The sequence below is a fragment of the Procambarus clarkii genome, chromosome 7 (assembly GCF_040958095.1).
Source record: "Procambarus clarkii isolate CNS0578487 chromosome 7, FALCON_Pclarkii_2.0, whole genome shotgun sequence".
In the NCBI taxonomy this organism is placed as follows: domain Eukaryota; kingdom Metazoa; phylum Arthropoda; class Malacostraca; order Decapoda; family Cambaridae; genus Procambarus; species Procambarus clarkii.
The window spans coordinates 9,947,103-9,974,876 of record NC_091156.1 but is presented as its reverse complement, the minus strand read 5'-3'; the positions used below and the strand labels follow the sequence as shown (position 1 = coordinate 9,974,876).

At 41.4% G+C, this 27,774-nt stretch overlaps 1 protein-coding gene across 1 annotated transcript in view; it reads right to left on the bottom strand.

Moving 5' to 3' along the window:
- Positions 1 to 12,681: 12,681 nt before the first annotated feature.
- Positions 12,682 to 27,774, bottom strand: part of LOC123761348 (inactive phospholipase C-like protein 1) — a 44,862-nt gene continuing 29,769 nt past the window's right edge. Inside the window, exons 6-15 of the mRNA XM_069314628.1 lie at positions 22,372 to 22,551; positions 21,787 to 21,965; positions 20,637 to 20,748; positions 20,118 to 20,294; positions 19,875 to 19,972; positions 17,287 to 17,376; positions 16,587 to 16,772; positions 15,471 to 15,545; positions 14,072 to 14,314; positions 12,682 to 13,340 (exon numbers count right to left, since the gene is read on the bottom strand). Coding sequence (XP_069170729.1) covers positions 12,969 to 13,340; positions 14,072 to 14,314; positions 15,471 to 15,545; positions 16,587 to 16,772; positions 17,287 to 17,376; positions 19,875 to 19,972; positions 20,118 to 20,294; positions 20,637 to 20,748; positions 21,787 to 21,965; positions 22,372 to 22,551 — 1,712 coding nt within the window. The 3' untranslated portion in view covers positions 12,682 to 12,968. The remainder of the gene's footprint in view (positions 13,341 to 14,071; positions 14,315 to 15,470; positions 15,546 to 16,586; positions 16,773 to 17,286; positions 17,377 to 19,874; positions 19,973 to 20,117; positions 20,295 to 20,636; positions 20,749 to 21,786; positions 21,966 to 22,371; positions 22,552 to 27,774) is intronic.

Genomic DNA, 27,774 nt, shown 5'->3' with positions numbered 1-27,774 from the left:
TAAAATCATGTGTTTGCCCTGTAACTGTTAGCACCCCCCGAGATCCAAATATACCTGACCTTATAGAGTTCGAAAGGCCGAGAGTAGAGGCGAGGACCTAGAGCAACATTCACCCTTCACAACGTCTGGGAGGGAACTGAGGAGGTGACAAAGTTGCCAGTTAATGATTTTTTCCAGCGAGGTAAAGTTGCCAAGTAGCATCCGAGAAGGTAATTTTCATTGAAGAAATTTAGGTGATATTCCTAATAAATAAATCATGTGTATTTATGCTGCATTGATTTCCTGTTCCTGTAAGATTATGTTGTAGAATATAATTAGGGTCCTCAACAGGACTCTAATTATATACTACTCACTAATATAATTAGTATATACTAATTATACACTACTCACTGAAATGAGAACCAGTGTTGGAAAACAAGACAGAAAACACGCTACACAATACAGTTGTATTGTTCATTGTCTGGGCGATTGCCTATTTTATTTCACACTAATTTTACTGTATTACTATGTGAGTGTTATTATAAGACATTAATAACACTCACATTATAGACATAATGTGAGTGTTATTATAAGACATTAATAACACTCACATTATAGACATAATGTGAGTGTTATTATAAGACATTAATTTATTGTAAGTGGGTCACCACACTTACTATCCATTTCATTCAGTACTAATGTCACTCCACAATCGATGATGGAGTAGTGCAGGAAAATGGCGTTGTTGTCGTCCCTCTTGGTACAAATTGTAAATTTGATACAGTATCAGTTTTAGTAATCCTTTTAGAACAATGTTGACCTTCAATAAATAAATTCTGGGGGGCTTTTGTGCAAGGGTTACGATGAGCTAGCCTATGCATTGTTATACCAATTAGGAAATTAATTTCAGTAACACGATCAATTTCATTAGCAATTTCATTTCAAATCTGTTGAAAACCTCCATATTCTGCGCATCAAGGTCCTTACTGCTGAAGCATGAAATCAGGCAAACTGAGATATCACTATATTTAAGTGGAAAGTTTGCATAACAATAAATCAGTTATTTAAGCTTTTTACTGTATTGCAAAAAAACAAGAAACCTCACATTATTGGTGAGGTTCTTATCAAACCATGTTTGAAACAGGTAAGCCTATACTAGAAGAGGAACGATCCAAACATATGAAGCAGATTACACTTTCTAATGAAGCCACATTTCTGAGATGCGTAAGGACATTCTTCATTGTAGGAAGTGATAAGAGCTAAAATGCTGTCCTTATTTTTTCTATACAATTGACTGAATCAACAGATATTTTCTCATGTGCACAGCTAATTGTCTTTTCTCAGTGCATGAAAGGCAATTCAGTGAAGGAAGATCACCTGTTCTCAGAGCTTCTTGTCACACCTACAAGGTGTCAGGATTCATTCAAAATGATCACTAGGTTTACCAAGAAGCAAGGGCTCGAGTGGACGGAGGTAGAGGAAATGTGCACTGAGAGAGCACCATCAATGTCAAGTTCATTCTGGGTTCCAAGCAAGTGTGAAAAATATTAATCTACATAATTAGTTCACACACTGCATGATTCCACATTTTTCCTGTGGTAGAAGTCAAGGTAAAGTAGAGTTCTTCATATACTGTACGGATATGGATCAGCTGGAAGAATTATAATGAAAATAAAAGTAAATAGAGCAAAAGGTATAAAATATTCTCCCTACAAATGTCAAATAATCATACAGTCTCAAGAGGAAATCAGAGGTGTGAAGCCCGGACTAACCGGGCTGTGGTGGGTATGTGGGCCTGCGGGCCGCTCCAAGCAACAGCCTAGTGGACCAAACTCTCACAAGTCAAGCCTAGCCTCGGGCCGGGCTTGGGGAGCAGAACTCCCAGAACCCCATCAAGCAGGTATCAACTAGAGGTATCAGAACCCCCATCAAGCAGGTATCAAGTCAATAATATAATTTTACAAGGGAGTTGATAAGTCAATAACGCAGCCTTACAGAGAATATTGTTTAAGATTCAACTACTGGGAACAAAAAGTTCCAAGTAACACGGGCTATGTTGAGCTCGTAGTGGACTTACCTGGCACAGGAGCGGGGCTGTAACTTGTTACAGAGAAGTTCAGGTATAAATGATACACATACTTAAAGGGACATTCAGAGACCAATAAAGCACAGTAACATACAATCTGGCTAAGGAATTCGTGTCATTGATACACAGTCCTACGAAGAAATCTGAAGGTCAATGTTACATATTCGCACAGAGCAGCTGACAGGTCATTGAAAGTCAATTTTAGTCTCACATTAAATTATTTATTTATATAATGTTGAAGAGAGTAAGCGGGTGTGTGTGATGCTGGTCCAGCATCAGCCCTCCCACACTGTGTACCTCAGTATAACAACTGCAACAATAACAACTCTGCACCTACAATAAGTTTCAGGTATGAACCAATAAAACACTTTTAACTGGGGTAAAATAACTGTACATTACCAAAAAAAATAATTTATTATTGGAATGTTATATTTACCAAACGTAAAACTAACATGAACCCTCAGAACTGAGTGGCCGAAAAGCTTGCACTGAGAAAAATGCTCACAGAATCAAAACGTGGAAATTTCCTTTCCCTTGACCAATAAGAGACAGAGAGAGAGAGGTAGTTAAAGTGCCATTCCCAGTTAACAGATACAAATTAATAATTTGGAAAGTCCTTGGGAATAATGAGGGAACTCTTAGACAATGCTGTTCCCATCGAGACCACTAGAGATGGGGATCTCCAGGCTAACAGGTAAGGAAACCATACACTCAGGTCACTGACTCTACTAATGAGGGTTCTATTTTGATCATACTTGAATACAGAACATATGGTAGAAGCCTTTGTCCAAGAGGATGAATGGTTGGTTGCTCAGGTGTCAAGGGTTAGATGAGGTCTCAGGTTTGAACTTACATGGGTCATGTGTTGCTGGGCATCCAAGATATACACTAGTTGAGTATGGTGCAATTAGGGTTGAGAACGTTGCCAATGGTGAACTGAAGTCCTCACCGAGGTACAAATTACAGCAGGTGTATTGCAATAAAGTTAATAAATACACACTCATATGCATTTACTCTCATATATATAAAATATACACCCACTCACACATGTAAGGCTCATCCATATATAACAGTAACATTAATGCACATTAAAAGGATCTCATTGGCAGAACATGGCTTGTACCAATCAGGCGATTAGGATTAATATATATTCATAAACTCACAGGGGGTACATAAATAACATTAAATTTCAAATACAGTTTTCACTGCTATGTATATCGACACTGGGATACCAGTGATCAGGAATGATTTTGAATTCAATGTCTCTTTGCAAACCTAATGTTTAAAAATTTCTAGTAAACCTATGCTACAAATACAAAACTTAAATTCGTGACAACACGTGAAAATATTGGTCAGTTATTGCGTACATAAAAAGTCACTTTTGCAAACACATTAATATTCATTCTGGCAATTTATTTACATAAATCTCATTATATGAATATAATATATACATTGTCTGACATTAGCTACGTATTGGAATAGAAAAAGTCTTGATACTGGATAAATACTGGTATCACACAGAGGATTCACATAAATTACATGCAAAATCAATGTGGAATCACATACCAAATGTTAATTAGAACATAAATTTGAAACCGAAATATTGGTGTGTGTGTTTCATAGAATTCAAATGTCAAAAAATAATAATGCGAAAGGAATGTAAATTTAGATATCTGGTCCTGTTCTCCTACAGTCAAACCAGCTGTATTGGATACTCGTGTTCATTTAACTTTACCAAGCAGATTGGGAAAATAAAGAAAAAGTGTTCCTCTTTCCTTATACTGTATTGCCATGAGAAGAAAAACAAGTGACAATCTCTGCCCAATGATTATGGCTGATCAAGAAGAATTAGGTGCCTGTTTCTGTCATTTCGAGATCCATTCAAAACTCACAGAGGGGAACACAGCTTCAAGCTTAACAAGCCAAAACACAAGATAGATAACAGGAGATGCTTCTTCACCCATTGGGTAATCAACCCATGAAATCGCCCAAGTAAGGCGTAAATACCAAGACAGTGCAGTTATCCATTTCAATTTTAATCTGGAAAAATAATCTGGAATAATGGGGGGGGAGGGGGAACTTTGAGATGCTGCCGGCTTCCTGTCCCCATCAAGGCCACTAGATAGTGCAGCTTTCGGATAAATACATAATGACCCACAGTTGGGAAAACACAGAACAATGGCTATCTTCACGTCCCACTATTGTTTACACAACACCCTGAAAAACACACCCTTAGCTAAATGAATTTAGGGGTTCTGAGCCCCACTATGTGCCTCTGTAACCTTTTCCGCTACCTCTCACGGCAAGGGTATGGGGTGCATAATAAATGAACTAACCTAAGAAATACTGTTCTCAATACGAGTACATGAAACCATCTGTGCCTATAGTTTACTCATTCTTCAATGCCAAGACATCTCCAAAAATAATTTAACATTTAAATGTAACTTTGATTGTAATTATTTTGCTACTAATATTGTAAATGTTCCAGAACTTTAATGAACAAAATGCATATATTGATAATGCAACTTTAACCCTCAAAATGCCACCCCATGTGTTTCACTGATAGATTTATAAGCATCAATCCACTCATTATAAAAATAATACTTCTGAAAATTTAATTAATTTCTGGTATATAATGTAAAAGAGGTGCTCTTAATCTTAAAGCATCAAGAATTATGGATTTTCATTATTTTCATATGTACAGTTCAAAATCTATCTTGCTCTTACTGAATGAAAAACTCGCCTTCCTTCCTTTCAATATAACACAAAGACCAAAAATCCTCCCATTCTCCCAACCACTCTCTCTCTCTCTCTCTCTCTCTCTCTCTCTCTCTCTCTCTCTCTCTCTCTCTCTCTCTCTCTCTCTCTCTCTCTCTCTCTCTCTCTCATTGTCTGTTGTCCACCTACAACACTGCTGAGTCCTGAGTAGAACACACTATATATATGATTAAATTGCTGTACTGTATTAAAATACTCTTCATTTAAATACTGTATTACCACTTAAAATTAAAGCTGCTCCCGAGAATCAGAACTTAACATATTATTACTAGAAGTAATAATTAGTTTTGTGGAGGACAGGAATCATATACTATATATATATATATATATATATATATATATATATATATATATATATATATATATATATATATATATATATATATATATATATGTGTGTGTGTGTGTGTGTTCTTTATCTGTTATTTATCATCCCCAATAATCTTTATGTATAATTATCATCATAAGTATAATAAAAACTATTCCATCTATAATAAATATGTGTAGTTATAACAATTATCTATAATCATTAAATATATATATATATATATATATATATATATATATATATATATATATATATATATATATATATACAATATATATATATATATATATATATATATATATATATTATATTATATTATACTTATGTCGTTGTCTAGAATTATAACCATTTTCTATAATAATAATAATTAGCTGCAATTATCTATAAAGATCTACAGAGTACAAACAGGTAAAACTGCAGAAAACGTATTAACAAAAAGAGTCACAAGACAGCTACCCAGTTCAGTTTTAATAGAAGTTTTCTGTTTTTAACAGAAGTCTTAATAAACTTCTGATATCATGTGCAGACGAGGAGTCACAATAACGTGGCTGAAATATGTTGAGCAAACCACACATTAGAAAGTGAAGGGACGACGTTTCGGTCAGTCTTGGACCATTCTCAAGCCGGACCATTCTCACAATCGACTTGAGAATGGTACAGGACGGACCGAAACATCGTCGTTCCTTCACTTTCTACTGTGTGGTTTGGTCAACATACTTCTGATATCATGATCATATGTATTTTTTGACGTGTAAATATAATAATAATAATAATAATAATAATAATAATAATAATAATAATAATAATGATAAATCAAATATCATTGGCCTGATTATATTAAAAAACACAAATACTTAAATTAACAGGCAGATTGATGGCAGTGCCTTTAATAAATGGTTTTCAGGCGACATTTGGTATTACTCCAGAGGCATTAATATTTACTGAATAAAAAATATAATATATCTCTTATGTTCTTCACTTAAGAAAGAAGCTGAAAAATTAACTCTCCTAAGTACATTTTACAGTTTTATAAAAGCCTGACACTAAATGATGCGTTTCAATGGTACTGTCAACATTTTCAAAGGCTGAAAGTTGATACACATTGGTTGATTGTTGAATATTAAGTCACCACGAGAGGTGGCACGAGCACTAGTAGATCGTAAGTGGTAGATGTTTGGAGTGAATGTGATATTTAGTTGTGAAAGGATATACTGTGTGCTGTTGACGCATTTAAACTGTCAGTCCTTACTATGTAGCTGCTCACATCGGGGGAGGAGGCTGCTTCACAGTATTTATGAGGGAGAGTATTGATTTATTTTCGACTCCAACCAATGAGTCAAATGCACAGTGATTGGAGCAGCCAATATATATATATATATACAGTATAACCGAGAGTGATGTGAAGCAAGGTGTTGCGTGGGTCAATAGGCCCTCTGCTGCCGCCTCGCTACTTATGTTCTTCTGATGGCTGGGGTAGTATATTGAACGGTCTGTCATGGTCTTCAAGATGGCAGAATGTTACCGAATTCAACTTCCTTCCAAAGTGCTGAAGAATATAAGACATATAGACAGGATTCGTGCAAGAATCAATGATCTCCCCATGTCATATTTAATTACATGTGTCTAGAAGAAAGACTGCTCTCCCAATATATATATATATATATATATATATATATATATATATATATATATATATATATATATATATATATATATATATATATATATATATATATATGTATATATATATATATATATATATATATATATATATATATATATATATATATATATATATATATATATATATATATATATATATATATATATTTATGCATTGTAAATTGTATACACACTTACAGAAAGAAGACACAGTAAGAAATATTAAAAGTACAGAGGATGGTAATGACAAGAAAAGGCAGACTGTATAAAGTTATGTGTAAATTCAGGAGGCTGCAATCAGAGTTTGGCTCACAAGTCCCTGAAACAATAAAAAGCAATGAATATATAATATATATATATATATATATATATATATATATATATATATATATATATATATATACGTATATATATATATATATATATATATATATATATATATATATATATATATATATATATATATATATAATGACTAGAGAAGAAAAACAATTGATGTATATTTAATTACATTCATAATGGCTGTTAATGAGTAGTATTGTACAAATGAGTATGATTTATAATATCCAAGTTTCAGATATAAACTGAAGGTACTTATTTTTATATATTTTTTTAAACTAGTTTGTTAATGTATGAACAATATAAACAGTCAATACACCATTTTGAGATTGATCCACATTCATGACCTTATTTGCATAATTGCAGTTTCTTATAAATTCTTTGGCAATTAAGATATCATAGACTACTGGAAGACATAATATAAATTTGATATACTCTATTAGCATATTTCAAAGTTACCGCCGAGTGGTAGAAATATCAAAATAGATTTAGATTCAAAGGCTAAGCTTTGGAAAGATTTACAAAGGTTAAGGGAGTTTAGGAGGTAATGCGATTAATGAGCAACATACAACCAATAATATATTACTCAACTATCTCTAGCACAGTCTAATTCAATTCACTTCAGGACAGGTGGGTCACGTCTAAAGACTTTACACAAGCCTAAAGTAAATGTGTAAATATATTGGGCTAAGCTCCATACTGTTGTGGGAGTTACACACGCGGAAAGGGAGTAGTGATACTTTGACTTTTAAGTACTGCACTGTACACAAACCACAGATAATATAAATATTGTTGTAACCCACTATTTTTCTTTCAGATTCAGGAATCCTGAAGATAAAAAAAATGCCGTTACCACTTCAAGAAAGATACTCATTTTTTTGAAAGCTGCATTAGTTTTTGAAGCTATGAAAATCACAAAGGAGGATTTGGAACAGCAATATGGTGCAGATAGGTCTCCGATCAGCTTAAACATGGAACGCCTGTAAGATAGACTTAATAAAACAAAAGTGTTTTGAACGAATCGAAAAGTGGAAGATTGTTAGTGCTTATTTAAAACTAGATAATAGCTATTAATGCTTCAATAATCAAAAGCTAAAAAAATCTTTAATAATGCATTCTTTGCAGAGTGGTCTGTGTCTGGGTTCTTGATCGTAAGGCATTGACGAGAGCGTTGAATTTGTTTCCATAATAAAAAAAAGGGCAGTACCGGAGTTGCTGCCGCAAACCCGCAACAATCCTCTTCGTTATTGTCAGTGGGTTATGGTATATGTGTCTCCAGATGGTGAAGAACTCGAAGACTGCTTCTGGACAGATGACTCTTGGTTTCATTTGGATAACTACTGATGCCTTCAATGTGGTCGACTTAAAATCCTCGGGAGCCTCACATGACCCCCTTCTCCACCCCCCTGAAAAATCTGATATACTGTTTCGTGAAAGAGAATAACCATTAGTTTCTTAAATGACATTATTAACAGTGAATGTTATATTACGAGCCTGCAACATTTTTTGGGGTACTATCACAAGACAAATTACTGATAACATGGTTTCAACAAAACAGTGCTACTGCCCTCACTTCCCTTATATTATTAAATTGTTTAGACTGTTTTTTATGAGCAGCTGTTTTTAAAAGGATCATGTTACCTAGGTCTCCAGATCTTATCCCACTTGAGGCCTTTGATGGGGATTTTTAGAGAACAAAGTGCATTCAAATCGCTCTCATACACTGGAAGAGATACAAGTGAATATTAAGCATGTAATAGATGGCATATTAATAGAGATATTAATAAATGGGTTCGATAACATGATTCGTCGTGCCAACATATAAAAAAAATGCAATTTACTCAAAACACGCAAAGCCGATGAGTCTCATTTCATTTCGAACACGCTTGTACAAACACTATATTATACAGAGCACATGTCTAGGCTGGAACTCAGGAGCTAGTAATCACCGGTTGATGACTATCCCACTCTCCTAACACCTCGCTAAAAGAATTCAAACTTTTAAATCCAAGAAAGACTGTGTCAAGAGTTGGCAATCTAAGTTTCTAATCAGATTTACACAATTCCCGTAAGATTCTAACCAGTTTTACACAATTCCTGCAAGCACCTGTTGCAGGAGTACGTGCAGTATTGTTTAGCTGTGTGCTCTGAATATTAATGAATGCACACAACTGTGTAACAAATATTATAAAAAACGCGTATCCGAATCGTTGGTTGAGTGGATAGAATGACGAACTGGTGATTACTCAGTTACGAGTTCGAACCCAGATACTTGCTCTATAAAAATCCTATCTGCACTGTTCCTAAAGCTTCAGAGTTCATAATAAAGTAGTTTTGCCTTTAAATCATTATCACTTAAAAACTGTATATCATTTATTAAATTTCTTGAACCATTAATATACAGTATATAAGCTTTTTTATCACTGTCTACCCCCATTAAATTTAAGCTATTTAATTGAATTACTTTAAGTTATGCCTGAAACATTTTGACATTTAATGGCGCTTTATTCAATATACATTTTCTGCAGCTGCTAATTAACATGTGCTTGATGTATAATGCCTCGCCAATGTTCAGTCTTCTTTTGTCGCTGTATTGATCGACAGTTGACACACCAAGCCAACCATCAACAGCCAACTAACTCCCAATTATACTACACCATCTTCGAAAACACGACGAAGCACACAATATACTCCCCCAGCCATCATGGAAACAAAAGACTGGTAGGTTGCAATGGGCCTATTGGTCCATAAATGAGGTGCTTAACCTTCATCTCATTCCAGACTTTATATCCAGCAGCACAAAAATCTTTAACTATTCGAACTCTGGGTTTGATGATGTTGACAAAGGTCAACGAAACGCATGTCTTAGCGTCAGACCATAATAAAATTGTAAAATGCACTTTGAAGAGTTAATTTTTCAACTTCCTTCTCTAGTTAAGAAAAACTTAAAAACATAGTGAAGATTCGTGCTAGAATAATTGATCTCACCATTTCTGTCATATTCAATAACATATGTCAACAAGAAAGGCTACTACCAAAATATATCACTAAGAACTCTTTGACACGACCAGGATTCGAATCTGCATTACCAGGACTCACCCCCTGGCATACACAGTACCAATACCACTTCACCAGAAATTGCCTATAAGTATTGGTTAGTCCTGGAGCTCACTAACTGAGCTCCAGGACTAACTTGTAGGCTCAACGCGACCCGTCCATGCACTAGGATTTGACGAAAATCTGTGTCTAAATGGCATTACAAGTCATGCTAAATAGCCAGTTAATTCCTAGCCTAGGTAGGCAAAATCCATTTTGCCTAACAGCTAAAGCAACCTCTAAATTACATAAACTAAAATTTTGTAAAAATAATTCACCTTCAATAATATCAACGTATCGTTTTGAAAACGTGAAATTAGGACTAGTTTTACTTAAGTTGAGAGTATTTTAAAATAATAGATGTATGTAATAAAGCCAGATCTTGTTTCTATACTAATTTTGAAAAAATTGCCCTCTTGTATATTATAATGTTTTTTGTAATTTGCATATTGACAAAAAAAATTTTGCTTGTTAAGTAACTGCTTATTAAGTACTATATTTTTGTGTGAATATTTTATATATATATATATATATATATATATATATATATATATATATATATATATATATATATATATATATATATATATATATATGTATATATAAACCACGATAGTATGGTTTAATGGTTCAACCACACTATCGTGAAAATATACTGAATATAGATATATATATTTTTTTCACTTAGGCACTAGGAGACTCGAACCGCCGACCCCAAGGTGTGAGGCGAGAGCTCTTCCACTGAGCTATCATGGGAGGTCCAATATGAAAGATTTGAGAGGCAGGAAAACCCTGTCCAACTGAAATTTTATACCTTCCCAGCCTCCATCTTAAGCACATTGGAATTAGTGATCCACGCCCCATGTCATATAAACTGTCAACCACACTATCGTGGAAATAAACATCTCATTAATACTTATAGTTACACTCAAGATGCTCTTTCTAAACAGGTGAATTGTGGAAAATTAACGAAACATTGCTAAATTAAAACTTATTTTCAAAACGAATAGGATGACGTTTCTCCTTGAATTAACATCTTGTAACATTTCTTTTCTTGTCGCAGTTAAGGTATAAATTTCTTATTTTAAAGTTATTTTAATAACTACGAGAGAGAGATTACGCCAAAACTAGATTATCATATAATCTAAAAATATATAGACTGCTGTACAGTGGTTTCACTGAGTGTATATGGTACTATGTTTCATTACATTCATTTTTATTGCAAAATAAAGTATACAAACGTTCGCGTTATATATTTAAAAATGAATATTTCCTTTTCATTAACAATATACTTATTTTTCTTAATATTGCAAACAGTCTGGAATGTAAAAAATGCTTCTAAATTGTTTTTGAAGCAATGTACACAGAAATGCTCTCCACATTCAACATATATATTGCAGCAACACCATTTAAGCTTAAGACTGTCCGTGTGTATTGTATGTGAAATACTTCCTTTAGTAGATTCATTGCTTTAGGTTGTGGTTGTATTTAGAATTGATATATATTTTAGAATCAAGGCCAAAAACACGAAAGAGTATACATTACACTTATAATTTAATGCCCAAACGTGAGATTCTGTAGCTCTACAGACCAGCATGGCATATGGGAACTAGAATCCCGATTCAGTCCATTTTTCCTGGGTTTCTGTTTGTGAGCCTCAGTAGCCTATCTGCAGTCCTGACCAATGGAATGTTTGATTCCATATCTCTTGTCACACTCCTGTAAGTATGAGATTCCTGAACATCTGGTTTCAAAACAACAACTTCTTGGTTCTGGCCTCAATCACAAAAGTATGTATTTATCTTTCTGTCCTTCATTCTGAATGTATGTGATTCAGTACTTCCAGGCTTGATCCAGCAAGTACGTGATTCCGTAGTTGTGACTTTAAATTACTGAACATTAGTTACAATATATACAAAATAAATAATATATGAGACATTACACATATCTACAGAGATGAAGTTTACAAAGGTATACAGTTATTAATACTACTATTGGGTAGTAAATATACAGTAGCAGCACCCATTAGGAAAGTTTGTTTATACAAAATCATTTTATATATATCGTTTTTTAAAATATCATGATACTTTATTAATAGCATTCTTCACTAATACGTGACCTATATTGATATTTCCGTAAAAATGCTACTTATTAGCATTTGGAGGTAATTATAAAAATGACAAAGGTGTAACACTTTTGTAGCATAATCATCAATTTTGCACTCTGGAATGCATATCAATAAGGCTTCTTTTTCTTGTTATTATGCTGCATTTGGAAAATAATTACTACTGAAGGACTCTCCACAGTTCAAAATTGTTGAAGATGCCACATATGGACGTATTGTAAATATCATTTTCATGATATTACTTCTAACAAATCTAAGTGTTTCTTGTGAAGTATTGAAAGGGTCCAATTTTTATATTTTTGTTTAGTATAACACAAGATTCGAATTACAGTACAGTTAAAAAAATATGTCATATAATCACTAATTTCTTTCCATGATCAGAAAGCGTAATAACGTTTTCTTACTGTCCTTGGAACTGAAGCTGTATCGTCCCACACAATCTGCCCAAGACCATGCAACAACGCAGTACACAGCATACCCAAAGTGCTTCATGGCAAGCAGTGGTGGCACAACACTACTTCCTGTTAAGTCCTCAACTCATTAATTAGATCAACTTTACTTGGAGACAAGCCATACTACAGGGCGGTGTTCTGCTCATAGCTGAAGCCGGGAGTATAACTGAAGGAGTGCAGGAGCTGGGGTTTTAGCAGTTCATTGGAGTCCTCGTCATCGCCTATTTGAGTGGAAGAGGTGCTAGGGGAGATACGGTACTCCTGGTTCACATACCCAGTGCTGCTGGACTCCAGGTTAGAGTTGCTCTTTTTCAGGATACTCTTGGGTTTACAATCACTGCTGGGGGTGGTGGGGGAGCGTCCTAAGCTACCGTAAGTGGTGAGGTTATCGGTGGTGTTGTGGCGGTTGGCCAGGGTCAGTCGAGGCCGCTCTCGTACCGAGGGTGATCTTTCTCGGATGTTGAGACTGTCCAGGGTCACCTTTGTTGATTCCACCTGTCGAAAACGTGTTTTCTTTTGCAATTGTATCAGGTATATAAAAATACCTACATAACAGAGTTTAAACACAGTTGAAGGTTTCATCATTCAAAACAAAACATTCATTAAACCGTACACCAGATCAAGAGTTTGTGAGAGCGTTAATAGTTACCACTGTCAGCATCTCCTCCATACCTACCAGTCGTAAGGTGTACTTTGCAAGGTAAGTATAGTAGCGCCACCACTCAGAGGTTTTCACCTTCAGTACAACTAATAAAGGTGACAATATGTACAATATGACATAAGCAGTTCTGTATTAGAACTGTAACTGCGAGAGTTTCCTTGTCTGCCCCCATAGTTTTCTCAATCTGATTCTCAATCAGTTTTCTCAATCAAACACATTATTTAGAGCATTCTCAGTCATTTCATGGCTCTTACGTTTCTCAAATAATCAGCTCACGTATTCTCTAGTATTTGTTAACTCACGCCATTCATCTTAACCCCATGCAGGCGATGAGTCACAATAACGTGGCTAAAGTATGTTGACCAGACCACACACTAGAAGGTGAAGGGACGACGACGTTTCGGTCCGTCCTGGACCATTCTCAAGTCGATTGAGAATGGTCCAGGACGGACCGAAACGTCATCGTCCCTTCACCTTCTAGTGTGTGGTCTGGTCAACATCTTAACCCCATCCTCTCCTTCTAAAGTAGACAAAAGGACACCTAGAGATCCTACAACGTACTCACCTGTTCCATGGCCATCTTGCACTTCTTCTTGAGAGCGACAATTCTATCCAGCTGGCCCCTGATGATCCTCACATTCCAGGCATAGTTCTCCATGGCCCTGTTGGCCTTCTTGCCCTTCACGCCACTCGAGGAGAGGAGGGTCTCCAGGTTGTCATACATCACCAGAACGGGCTTGAGCTTGCACTCGAGGATGACTCGTAGCCCCTCGCCGTGAGTGAGGAAGTGGTGGATCTCCAGCAGCACCTGCGGGTGTTGTCAAGCCAGATGATTTGCGAGGTGGGTTAATGCAGCTGGAAGGGGAGCTCTTAACAGACAGCATCAAGAGGGAGTTATTGGTAGTTTGGCAAGTTTGAAGGGGTTATCCAGGTGGATGTCAGGTTGCTTGGAGTTGTCAGCTGGCAGGTTGCACGACAGAAACATTAGAAGGGTGATGGGAGTTTTAATTTGGGGTGAATGGTAGGGTTGTAAACAGTAAATTGGCTATTTGCAACATAGCAAAGCTACTATCTTCGGGGCACGTTGCTGATAATCATGACTTAACACTATTATAAACAGCTACTTAAACTTTTTATTACTCTTATATTGATACAATCTAAAATATTTTGTATTACTGATTGGCTAATCAGCGCTCTATTACTACTACTACAATCACTATTAATATTACTTGTATTAAGCTAATATTACTACCATGATACTAATAATATTACAACTTTTCACTGCACGATACTGGTAACCTCATCATCGCTAGCGTTATATGGTCACTGTAACTCAACTTGTGGGTGACAGTGATGCTGATAGTGCTGTTGTTCTTATTGTAACCCCAGTACCTCTACAAAATACTGTGACCATTACTGATACCACTGCAGCAACGACTATTACCAGTAATACCGCCACTCCCAAAACTGTTAATACGGTATTAACTCAAATCTGACAGAGTTAAATGCAAATTCCCTTATATCACAACGGGGCAACTAATATAAAGAGCCTCGCCCAGGGAGGAGTGAAGGCTTGGCGCTTCATAGTTCCCTTCCCTTCCCCTCCCCTGGGGGGAATGTTAGTGTCAGAGGGAGTTCCTCCCCCGGGGGGAAGTTAGTGTCAGAGGGAGTGCCTCCCCCGGCGGGAATGTTAGTGTCAGAGGGAGTGCCTCCCCCGGGGGGAAGTTAGTGTCAGAGGGAGTGCCTCCCCCGGCGGGAATGTTAGTGTCAGAGGGAGTGCCTCCCCCGGGGGGAAGTTAGTGTCAGAGGGAGTGCCTCACCCCTCCCCCCAGGAAAGGTAGCGTCAGTGGGAGTGCCTCACACCTCCCCCCCGATCCCCCCCTGGGACGAAGGTAGAGACAGGGAGGCAGGGAGGGAGTCAGGGGGGGCCGCCACCCCCTACCAGACCCCCCCAATATACCCACCTTCTCCAGCGCTGTTTCTAATCTATGCAGGTGTGACGGCAGGGGCCCAGGACGAGAGCTTTTCAAGAAAGGAACCTGAAAAAGAACATTTTCAGTACAATCACTGTAAACCTTTAGGTGTCCTGGCTGACTGCAGGTTACCTTATTATTATTATTGGCAAAACACTGTATATTGATATGACTAATCTTCAATATATTTCTGAAGGTGTCATGTTGTTGATGAAAATTGTTGTTGTCAACAACTGTTATAATACGGTTGTGTTCAATTACATGAGTATGTATGTACGTATGTATGTATGTATGTATGTATGTATGTATGTATGTATGTATGTATGTATGTATGTATGTATGTATGTATGTATGTATGTATGTATGTATGTATTTATCTATACCCTTACGCATTCTTTACTTCACGCAATATGATTTATTTATTCATTTATTTTATTGTATCACACCATGTTACAGTTTACAGAAAAGACATGGAGAGAATTGTTGGAAAAACTCATCCAGTTGTAGAGAGGCGAGGTGCGTGGCCAGGATGGGGTAGGTATTTCCCTCCCTGAGGTGAAAGAGGAGGAGAGGGCTAGTACCTACCCAGTCACAGCCCCGCTCTTGTACCAGGTAAGTCCACTACGGGCTCACCATAGCCCGTGCTACTTGGAACTTTTTGTTCCCAGAAGCTGAATCTAAAACAACAACATAATACCTACCCCTTACGGGCTAGTCATGCCCGTGCCTCCTCTTGGGCAAGCTTAATCTTCATCAATCAGTTAGTACGTACCCACGGGAGACATCTCCCGTCACGCAGGGTGCAGCCGCACCTCCACAGATCTCCAGTATCATCTATTGATACCGGTAATGGCTCAAAAGGGCCACCACTTACGGGCTATTCATGCCCGTGCCACCTTTTGGGTGGCTTAATCTTCATCAATCATCAATCATCAGCTATTACGGCACGGGAGACATCTCCCGTCACGCAGGGTGCAATCACACCTCCACAGATCTCCAGTATCAGCTATTGATACTGGCTCAAAAGGGCCACCACTTACGGGCTATTCATGCCCGTGCCACCTTTTGGGTGGCTTAATCTTTATCAATCAATCAATCAGTACGTACCCCATTCTCCTCCTGGATGGTGAGACGGTTGGTGTCAGGCGTGGCCATGTATCGGGAGATGGCCACTCTGAGACACTGCTTCATGTTGGCCGTGTGCTCCAGCCCACACTCCTCCTGCAGGTCACACCACGCACTCTCCACCTTCATCTGCTCGTTGTCTGCCTCTATCAAAGCTGCCGACGCCTCCTGCAGGGGGCCACAGAGATAACACCTGCTCATGGAAATAAATGTTGAGGGGGTGGACGACGAATATTTTCCTCTCACGTTCCAGTTTTGTTTATGTTCAATTTCGGTGTCAATGGAGACATTTATTTGCTCTCCTTTGTCAAGTTTCTACAAATTAAATTGACTTGGACATATCAAGGACATATGTTTTGGGCTCACAGGGGGATCCATCCCTAATTATAACAAATAAATAGGGATGGATCCCCCTGTGATCCCAAAACATATCCTGGATACAGTCTTAGTGAATAACTAGTTCCCAGAGCCCCACTTCCTTCACTGGAACTAACATACAACACGTCTTCTCAAATAATGCGTCTCATTTTGTACGCTATAGTTCCCCCAACGTACAAAATAAAGGGTAATATGCAACGGAATTTTTACCTCCAATTAGGCTTTAATTCATCCACTTATCTAGTCTGTCACTTTACATTTCAGCCAAGATTTGACCTCAAATGAGCAGGGCGGAAGGACTTACCTTGAACAGGTCGTCAGCGGCCCTCAGCCCCACCGGCTTGATGTCCGCCTGGACCTTGTCTGTCCTCTTGCCCTTGACCCGCTGGTACTTCTGCCAGGAGACACACACACACACCGAGGTAATGCTCAAGAACCTTCCAGTAATGTATAACAAATACATAACAGTTTACCACAATATATAGGACAAGCAATAGGCTGCTATAATGTATAACAAACATATAATAGTCTACCATAAAGTATAGAACAAACAATAGGCTGCTATTATGCATAACAAGCCTATAATAGACTACCATAATGTATAACAAACAATAACGGATAAATACCGTACAATGCATAATAAGTGACTTTCCTGAATAGAAGAACTGAGAGACATGTTTCGTATATCTGGAAGAGCCAGATTTTTCTATTATTATGGTACTGATTCAAGCCAACCCATCCCACCCTAACCTCTATTACGTGGAGGTTAATGGAAATGTGTTATTATCGGGCATTTTCTCTACCTCAATTCAACTTAACCTTTTGTAACCATAATGGTTTAGAAAGACTAGTGCAATATGTTATTATTCTCATGGTGGCTGAGAGACGTACCACCACAAGCCTGCTGGGTGTCAAATGACTCTCACCCCAAAGGCCTATGAACACAAGGGTTACTTGATGCGTGTGTGAACTGCCAAGATGAGTGGCCGATCATCTATATTCTCTCTGCGCCACAGAATCAAACGTGCTGCATTTCTTCTTGTGTTGTAAGAAAGTTATGTAACGCATACGATCGAAATGCGACGTTCTTTGTAGGAGGACAGGTTGTAGGAGGACAGGTTGCAGGAGGACAGGTTGTAGAAGGACAGGTTGTAGGAGGACAGGTTGTAGGAGGACAGGTTGTAGGAGGATAGGTTGTAGGAGGATAGGTTGTAAGGGGGCAGGATGAAGGAGGATAGGTTGTAGGAGGATAGGTTGTAAGGGGGGCAGGATGAAGGAGGACAGGTTGTAGGAGGACAGGTTATTGGAGGACAGGTTGTAGGAGGACAGGTTGTAGGAGGATAGGTTGTAGGAGGACAGGTTGTAGGAGGACAGGTTGTAGGAGGATAGGTTGCTGGAGGACAGGTTGTAGGAGGACAGGTTGTAGGAGGACAGGTTGCAGGAGGACAGGTTGCAGGAGGACAGGTTGCAGGAGGACAGGTTGTAGAGGGACAGGTTGTAGAGGGACAGGTTGCAGAGGGACAGGTTGTAGGAGGACAGGTTGTGTGACCAGTGCATCACAGTTGCTGAAGCAATAAGAAAGATTGCAGTGCAATATAAACTTCTCTCTCACTCAGTGCCAGCCCAGAGGTGGTGTACTGAGCTCCGCTGTGGCTGCTGCAGAACCCTTCTCACATGCTATATAATAGTGACATAAGACATTACCATCTTGAGGTTATCTTGAGATGATTTCGGGGCTTTAGTGTCCCCGCGGCCCGGTCCTCGACCAGGCCTCCACCCCCAGGAAGCAGCCCGTGACAACTGACTAACACCCAGGTACCTATTTACTGCGAGGTAACAGGGGCACTTAGGGTGAAAGAAACTTTGCCCATTTGTTTCTGCCTCGTGCGGGAATCGAACCCGCGCCACAGAATTACGAGTCCTGCGCGCTATCCACCAGGCTACGAGGCCCCATAAATACATAACCACTTCCATAAACACTTCTACTGCACACAGAGGGACGAGTGGTGTTGACCATTTGGGAGTACAAGCCGCGTACTCTTTCTACACCCCCCCTCATCTCGTAGTACAATTGGCTTGTTTTCCAATAACAATCAATAGATTCTGGGTTTGGTTCCGTGGAGGTGACAGAAATGGTTGGGGGTATATTTCCTTTCATCTTATGCCTCTGTTCACCTAGCAGTAAACAGGCCCAACCGCTTGGACGGTCGGGGATTGAACGTCGACCTGTCTGAAGCGAGACCGTCGCTCTACCATCCTGCCCCAAGTGGTTGGGCACAATTAAAGTAGAAAAAAAGAGAGAATATGGTTGGTCTCTTAACAGCATTACTAAATGGAGGTTCAAATTCCTCAGAGATACCCTGGGTGGGGTATGAAGACTGACAATTTTAGAGGTCTGAAACCAGAGAAAATACCAACTACCAATGTCTGAATAATATAAATAATGGTTGTACATCATAAATGCACAACCATTTATCATAACAATTATGAATTAAAAATTAAATGAATTTAAATGACGGGAATAAGAAGAGAGAGAGAGAGAGAGAGAGAGAGAGAGAGAGAGAGAGAGAGAGAGAGAGAGAGAGAGAGAGAGAGAGAGAGAGAGACAGACAGAGACAGACAGAGACAGACAGAGACAGAGACAGAGAGAGAGAGAGAGAGAGAGAGAGAGAGAGACAGACAGAGACAGACAGAGACAGAGACAGAGAGAGAGAGAGAGAGAGAGAGAGAGAGAGAGAGAGAGAGAGAGAGAGAGAGAGAGAGAGAGACAGACAGACAGACAGACAGACAGACAGACAGACAGACAGACAGACAGACAGACAGACAGAGACAGAGACAGAGACAGAGACAGAGAGAGAGGCAGAGAGAGAGAGAGAGAGAGAGAGAACCTACCCCGCCGCCCTTCCTGTTGGAGATAGAGACGTGGACGAAGAGCGTGGCGGTGTCCATGGGCTCCCCCATACTGGAGAGCAACCTCACGTGGCGGTAACCTGCAGTAGGGCGAGGCTCATCACACAATGAAACCAAAATAACATATTAACATCAATAACCTTTATGTATATATATATATATATATATATATTTATATTGTGGCGGACAAAACGAATTATTATGAGAAAGATAGAGAGTCCTCACCTGTCTGGATGCTGTCGAAGGGAATGGTGCACTGGCCGACGAAGTCGTCTCCGATGAACTCGTCATCGAGGACGACGAACCTGACTAGCGCCAACTCCGGCAGGTTGATGTGGAACTCGAAAGTCTCATCGAAGATCGGGAAGCTGCTGTCATTACTGACGGTGCGGGTCTTGGCCTCTGGTGGGAGAGAGGCGGTGAGCGGTGGTGATTGATGGTGGGAGGGAAGGGGGGAAGAGGGAGAGCCATGATGATGGTGGGAGGGAAGGGGGAAGAGGGAGACAGCGATGGTGATGATAGGGGAGAAGGAGAAAGTGGACGTCAACAAGTTTGGTGGGACTAAAATGAGGAGGCAGACTGTTACGCTAATGTAGGGAGAGAATGATTCATAATTATATTACGTATATTATCACACTATATACTACTACTACTACTACTACTAATAATAATAATAATAATAAATCTTTGTTTTGCCACTGCCATAAGAAGACAGAAGCGGAGGAGGAGGAGAAGTCACATTACCTGTACAGTCGGCGGGGATGCCGAAGATCTGGATGACAACATAAGGGTCGATGATGGTAGCTTTGGTGGCAGTCGAGCCCCGAGGCTTGGGGAGGCACTGGCCACTGATCACCTGGGGGGAGGAAAAAGCAGCCACCATGATGGAGACGCCTTAGTGCTATAGCGGTGAGGAACGAGCTCGGTAAGTGAGGGAAGGAGAGGGAAAAGAAGAAAATAAGAGGAAGAAGTGGTGGGGGAGGACAGAGAAAAAGAGAGAGAGAGATTGACATAATAGCTCTTAGCATGCAGTTTCATTGGAAACATCAGCACCATTCCAGAAGGGAATGACAATTCGATTAGCAATTAAGCTAATGACTGTATTCACTGCGACAATTGCAGCTACAAACACACAAACACCGCGAGGAAACAAGCACCAGAAAACAGTTCCTCTGCTCCTCCATAAAAATGAATAACTCTTCTCTAAGATCCTCCCCCAGACGCTCACGACGTCGCCCACGTCTCCTTACGGGACAACATGTTCATTATTCTCCCGGCTATCGTCCCGTTACGTCCAACTGCAGTAAAATGTCGTAGATTTGCGGCGAGGCTTTATGTCTTAGGGCGCCGGTGTTAGGACCTTCTACGACGATGTGGATTAGCGGCCAAACTACACTCTCCGGGTGTTTATGTAACTCTACTCTGACTTGGCCTTAGTCCCAGCTGACTCTATCCATGGCCTTGCCCCCCACCTGTCTATCCTTGGCCTTGTTCTACTTATCTCTATCCTTGGGCCTGTCCCACCTATCTCCCACCTAGCCTTCACATCTACCTCTTCGTCTTGACTTCCTCTTCACCTGTTTCACCTATATTTTCTCCGATTTGTTCTCTTTGAATTCTCCATCTGCAACTGAGCTTACAGCCCTCCTCCTCTTAACCTCACCTAGAGCTTCAGTAACCCCACCTTGATCTCTAGTAGTCCCACCTCAATCTCCAGTAGCCCCACCTCGATCTCCAGTAACCCCACCTCGATCTCCAGTAACCCCACCTCGATCTCAAGTAGCCCCACCTCGATCTCCAGTAGTCCCCCTCGTTATCCAGTAACCCCATCTCGATCTCCACTAGCCTCAACTCGATCTCCAGTAGCCTCCATCTCGATCTCCAGCAAGCTCACCTTGATCTTGAGAAGCTGGGGTGCGACACCTGGGATGGTGTCTCTGGAGTGCGCCGAGAAGACTGATATGTGTTCTCTCATAACGGCCGGCTTGAGGAGGTAGCCGCAGCCACCGTTGGCCCGGAACCTGCCCTCATACACGTCCATCATCTGCCCTGGAGTCTGGAAGTTGAGCGCCACTGTGCAAGGGAGAGAAGAGAAGGGGTGGGTTGGGAGAGGGAGGTGAATTATCACTTAAAGAATACACCTGATAACTACAGCAAAGCTCAATGTGGATGTTTGTGTGTTAGAACAGCTTTGTTGTGTTTAAAATGTCTGTCTTGCCTTGGTGCTTTTGTGTATCTGGGACTCTGTTTGTTTGTCTGAATATTTGTCTAGTTGTCTTTCTGTGTATAGCTGATTTTATCTGCATGTATAAGTATCTTTTTATGTACCTAGGCGTCTATCAGTGTGTCTGGCCCTCTGACTGCATGCTAGATGTCTTTCTATGTATCTGGGTTTCTGTCTGGTAATATTTCTGTCCATCTGACTGTCTCTCCGGACACAGTAATGACTGAGAAAGACACAGGGAGCCAATAACCATACCCATCTGGCAGCCGGCGTTCCAGAAGTCCTGCGGGTTGTAATTGGAGGAGTCGACTCTGGAGGAGTTCGGGTACACGCGGGTAAGGAATCTCTTGTTGTGATTGACTAGGTCCTCGGGGCAGGCGTGGGCCAGCTTGGCTGCCGACGACTCGCTCAGGCTACACATCTCGCTTATATTCTCTGGCGAGAGACAGACAATGTAAGAGAGAGAGAGAGAGAGAGAGAGAGAGAGAGAGAGAGAGAGAGAGAGAGAGAGAGAGAGAGAGAGAGAGAGAGAGAGAGAGAGAGAGAGAGAGAGAGAGAAATAATTAATATTTGTAAATACTTTATGTACGATCAACTAAATATAATATATAAAAATCTTCATTATTTGTTGGTAATTAATGCAAGAATCACTAATTACAAAAATTTAAACATTAGAATACATTTTTGCTTAAGAATGCTTCGAAGAAAACTAAAATGTTACTAGAAGAAAATTTGCTTCCTTGCCCTTGGAATCGGATATTTAAATATCCAGCACTGAGAAACAAAAAACCCGGCCCTTATAATCCCAGAGCAGCCGCTCAAATACCAATTGTCACTCACTATATGCACTGAATTAATGACTTAAAAACCGTCGACATCCCTAATGACTTGATTAATACCTACACTACACTACTCAGTAGAGTAGTATAGTTAATCGTAGCTCAGTCGATTAAGGCAGTGTCTGGGATGCTCCCGGACGCAGGTTCGAATCCTCGTCACGGCCCTTGTGGATTTGTTCATTTGATTAATAACTTGTTATGGCCGTCGACTCTAAAACTGAGGCTCATGCTTTACGACTCATGGACCTTACCTTGAGGTTACCTTGAGGTGCTTCCGAGGCTTAGCGTCCCCGCGGCCCGGTCGTCGACCAGGCCTCCTGGTTGCTGGATTGATCAACCAGGCTGTTGGACGCGGCTGCTCGCAGCCTGACGTACGAATCACAGCCTGGTTGATCAGGTATCCTTAATCAGGACGGCTGATCGCCAAACACCGACGGCCAGTTGTCATACGCTTAAATCTCTAGGATTAAGGAAATTACAATTGTGATGAATCCTTGCAACCCTATCTATCCCTGGCCCGTCCTTCCTTGCCCTGGACGAAGCAAGTGCCCTGGGGCCAGATTCACGAAGCAATTACGCAAGTACTTACGAACCTGTGCATCTTTCCCGAATCTTTGGTGGCTTTGTTTACAATTATTAAACAGTTAATGAGCTCCGAAGCACCAGGCGGCTGTCTATAACAATAACAACAGTTGATTGGGAAGTTTTCATGCTTGTAAACTGTTTAATAAATGTAAGCAAAGCCGTCAAAGATTGAGAAAAGATGTACAGGTTCGTAAGTACTTGCGTAACTGCTTCATGAATCTGGCCCCCTGGTTCGTGGGGGCTTGCGTAACTACTTCGTGAATCTGGGCCTCTAATGTACCCAGCTCCTGAATTCAACGACTTGGAGAGATGTGACCTACACACTGTTGCTATTTCTTTAGCTTCCAATGTCCAGAAGCCCTTGTCACTTTCTATTTTAGGCGAAGTGAAACCTATTGAGAAAAGATATCGCCATTATATATAAAAATACAAAAATAAAAAAAAATAAAAAAAAAAACGTCAAAAAAATGCCACTGCCGGTCGGCCGAGCGGACAGCACACAGGACTTGTGATCCTGTGGTCCAGGGTTCGATCCCGGGCGCCGGCGAGAAACAATGGGCAGAGTTTCTATCACCCTATGCCCCTGTTACCTAGCAGTAAAATAGGTACCTGGGTGTTAGTCACGGGCTGCTTCCTGGGGGTGGAGGCCCTGGTCGAGGACCGGGCCGCGGGGATACTAAAAGCCCCGAAATCACCTCAAGATAAGCTCAAGATAACCTCCCCAACATCAGGTCTGGCCAATCCGCTAACGGGAACGTATAATACCAGAACCATCGTACAGAGAAACATTTAAAAGTCTTCCGATAACATTTGCAAGACGCAAATTCGAACAAACTTATTTTCCAATTCCCTCGCTGGTGCTTGGACTGTCGACCGTCCCTTGAATTGTATTGCTTTTTCTGTATTGTTTATTTTTTTTTAGGGTTTTCTTTGTTGCTGTAGGTCAGTGTAGGCGTGTCTGCTTTCAGTGGCTACAGTGTAGGCGTGTCTGCTTTCAGTGGCTACAGTGTGGGCGTGTCTGCCTGCAGTGACTACACTGAAGGCGCGTGGCCTCGGGGCTCCTCCCACGGAGACGATCTTAACCAGAGAGCGAGTAGCAACTTGGGACTCTTCACCATCACCAATGTTCTTCACGCTCTCTATAGTCATCCTCACCATCCTCACCACAGTATGCACTCACCTCACCATCCTCACCAACATCATCAGAGACTCCATCACCACAGTCTGCACTCACCTCACCATCCTCACCAACATCACCAGAAACTCCATCAACTCCACCATCACAAAAATTCTCCCCTCCAAGATTTGCACTAATTACACATTCTTCACTATTTTTTCTTGATTTTCTTATTCTTCCCCTTTTTTTCTATTCCCATCTCCTTCTTCTTCTCCTCTTTATTCCGATTAAATTTCTCCTAATCTTGTGTACCTTCAATGCCTTCTTCTCTCTTGGTGTAATTTTTACGTTAAATAAGTCGCTGAGTCGCCTTAAATAAGTCTTATTCTCTGTCTCTTACTACTCACCATATTTATCAACCTTCTACCTATTCCCTCGTTCGTTTACAAGCCACCAGGACCCGCTTACACACGTATGTTCCGGTTCTTCCTCCCTTTCATCCTTTCCCCTTCTGTCTTTCTTGATTTATTTTGAATTACATTTTCTCCTTTGACTATTTTGAAGCTCTCACTCCCGTCCGTAACCTCTCACTCCCCGTCCGTAACCTCTCACTCCCCCCGTCCGTAACCTCTCACTCCCCCGTCCGTAACCTCTCACTCCCCCGTCCGTAACCTCTCACTCCCCCGTCCGTAACCTCTCACTCCCCCGTCCGTAACCTCTCACTCCCCCGTCCGTAACCTCTCACTCCCCCGTCCGTAACCTCTCACCCCCCCGTCCGTAACCTCTCACTCCCCCGTCCGTAACCTCTCACCCCCGTCCGTAACCTCTCACTCCCCCGTCCGTAACCTCTCACTCCCGTCCGTAACCTCTCACCCCCCCGTCCGTAACCTCTCACTCCCCCGTCCGTAACCTCTCACTCCCCCGTCCGTAACCTCTCACTCCCCCGTCCGTAACCTCTCACTCCCCCGTCCGTAACCTCTCACCCCCCCGTCCGTAACCTCTCACTCCCCCGTCCGTAACCTCTCACCCCCCCGTCCGTAACCTCTCACTCCCCCGTCCGTAACCTCTCACTCCCCCGTCCGTAACCTCTCACTCCCCCGTCCGTAACCTCTCACCCCCGTCCGTAACCTCTCACTCCCCCGTCCGTAACCTCTCACTCCCCCGTCCGTAACCTCTCACCCCCGTCCGTAACCTCTCACCCCCCCGTCCGTAACCTCTCACCCCCCCGTCCGTAACCTCTCACCCCCGTCCGTAACCTCTCACTCCCCCGTCCGTAACCTCTCACCCCCCCGTCCGTAACCTCTCACCCCCCCGTCCGTAACCGCTCACTCCCCCGTCCGAAACCTCTCACTCCCCCGTCCGTAACCTCTCACTCCCCCGTCCATAACCTCTCACTCCCCCGTCCGTAACCTCTCACCCCCCCGTCCGTAACCTCTCTCTCACTCCCCCGTCCGAAACCTCTCACTCCCCCGTCCGTAACCTCTCACTCCCCCGTCCGTAACCTCTCACTCCCCCGTCCGTAACCTCTCACCCCCCCGTCCGTAACCTCTCACCCCCCCCGTCCGTAACCTCTCACTCCCGTCCGTAACCTCTCACTCCCCCGTCCGTAACCTCTCACTCCCCCGTCCGCAACCTCTCACTCCCCCGTCCGTAACCTCTCACCCCCCCGTCCGTAACCTCTCACCCCCCCCGTCCGTAACCTCTCACTCCCGTCCGTAACCTCTCACTCCCCCGTCCGTAACCTCTCACTCCCCCGTCCGCAACCTCTCACTCCCCCGTCCGTAACCTCTCACCCCCCCGTCCGTAACCTCTCACTCCCGTCCGTAACCTCTCACTCCCCCGTCCGTAACCTCTCACTCCCCCGTCCGTAACCTCTCACTCCCCCGTCCGTAACCTCTCACCCCCGTCCGTAACCTCTCACCCCCCCCGTCCGTAACCTCTCACTCCCCCGTCCGTAACCTCTCACTCCCCCGTCCGTAACCTCTCACCCCCCCCCCCCCGTCCGTAACCTCTCCCTCTCCTCCCTACGTAATCCCTTACCCCACAATCCTACTAAATGACTTCCATCCCTTAATCCTTCCGAAATCTAGCCACTATCCTCTCCACCGGGTTTTCTCCCCCACCCCCCTCTCTCTCCCTCTCTCCCTCCTTTCCCCCCTCTCTTTTTTGTCCTCCAAATTCCTACTTCATCATCATTATTTCTCTTTCCTTTCCACATTAGCTACCCTCGTTAGGGAGTGAAAACAGAAGATTTTTTTTCAATATCGGCATTTGGCAATTGTTTAATGAGTGCGGCCTGAGGTATAGACATGAGTTTGGTCTACCACCACCCGAATATATATTGAATTTATATGTATAGTTTAATTTTTGGGGGGGGGGTGGGGGGGATATATAATTGCTTGAAAATCACTTTTAGTAAATATATGATATAATGTACTATGTAGGTAAAGTATATTTAGTAACAGAGGACGTGAGAGAAGCACAGTGTTGGAGAAAAGTTTGAACCTTATCGTTTGTGTGTGGTGTGTGTGTGTGTGTGTGTGTGTGTGTGTGTGTGTGTGTGTGTGTGTGAGTGGGTGTGTGTGTGTGTGTGTGTGTGTGTGTGTGTGTGTGTGTGTGTGTGTGTGAGTGGTGTGTGTGTGTGTGTGTGTGTGTGTGAGTGTGTGTGTGTGTGTGTGTGTGTGTGTGTGTGTGTGTGTGTGAGTGTGTGTGTGTGTGTGTGTGTGTGTGTGTGTGTGTGTGTGTGTGTGTGTGTGTGTGTGTGTGTGTGTGTGTGTGTGTGTGTGTGAGTATGACGTGTTTTTCATTCATAAACATGGGGTCTGGTGGCTGCATTAACGAGCATTTGGCCATTATTAAAGAGGATAGGCTGTGATAGTTCCACTCCCGCTCAGCGATTTTCCACTTCATACCAAAGTCTGGCCAATATTATCCAGAATAAGGGTGACTCAAAATGATTCATTCCAAGGGGGTTGAACACACACAATCCTCATAAACCAAATACAAATGCCAGTTAATCTAGCCTCAAAACTACCTGTTTATGTATGAAAAGCCCTTGACATACTATTCACACAACCAGTTCTCAGGTTAAGTTCATTCCATCCAGCGGCCGACCCC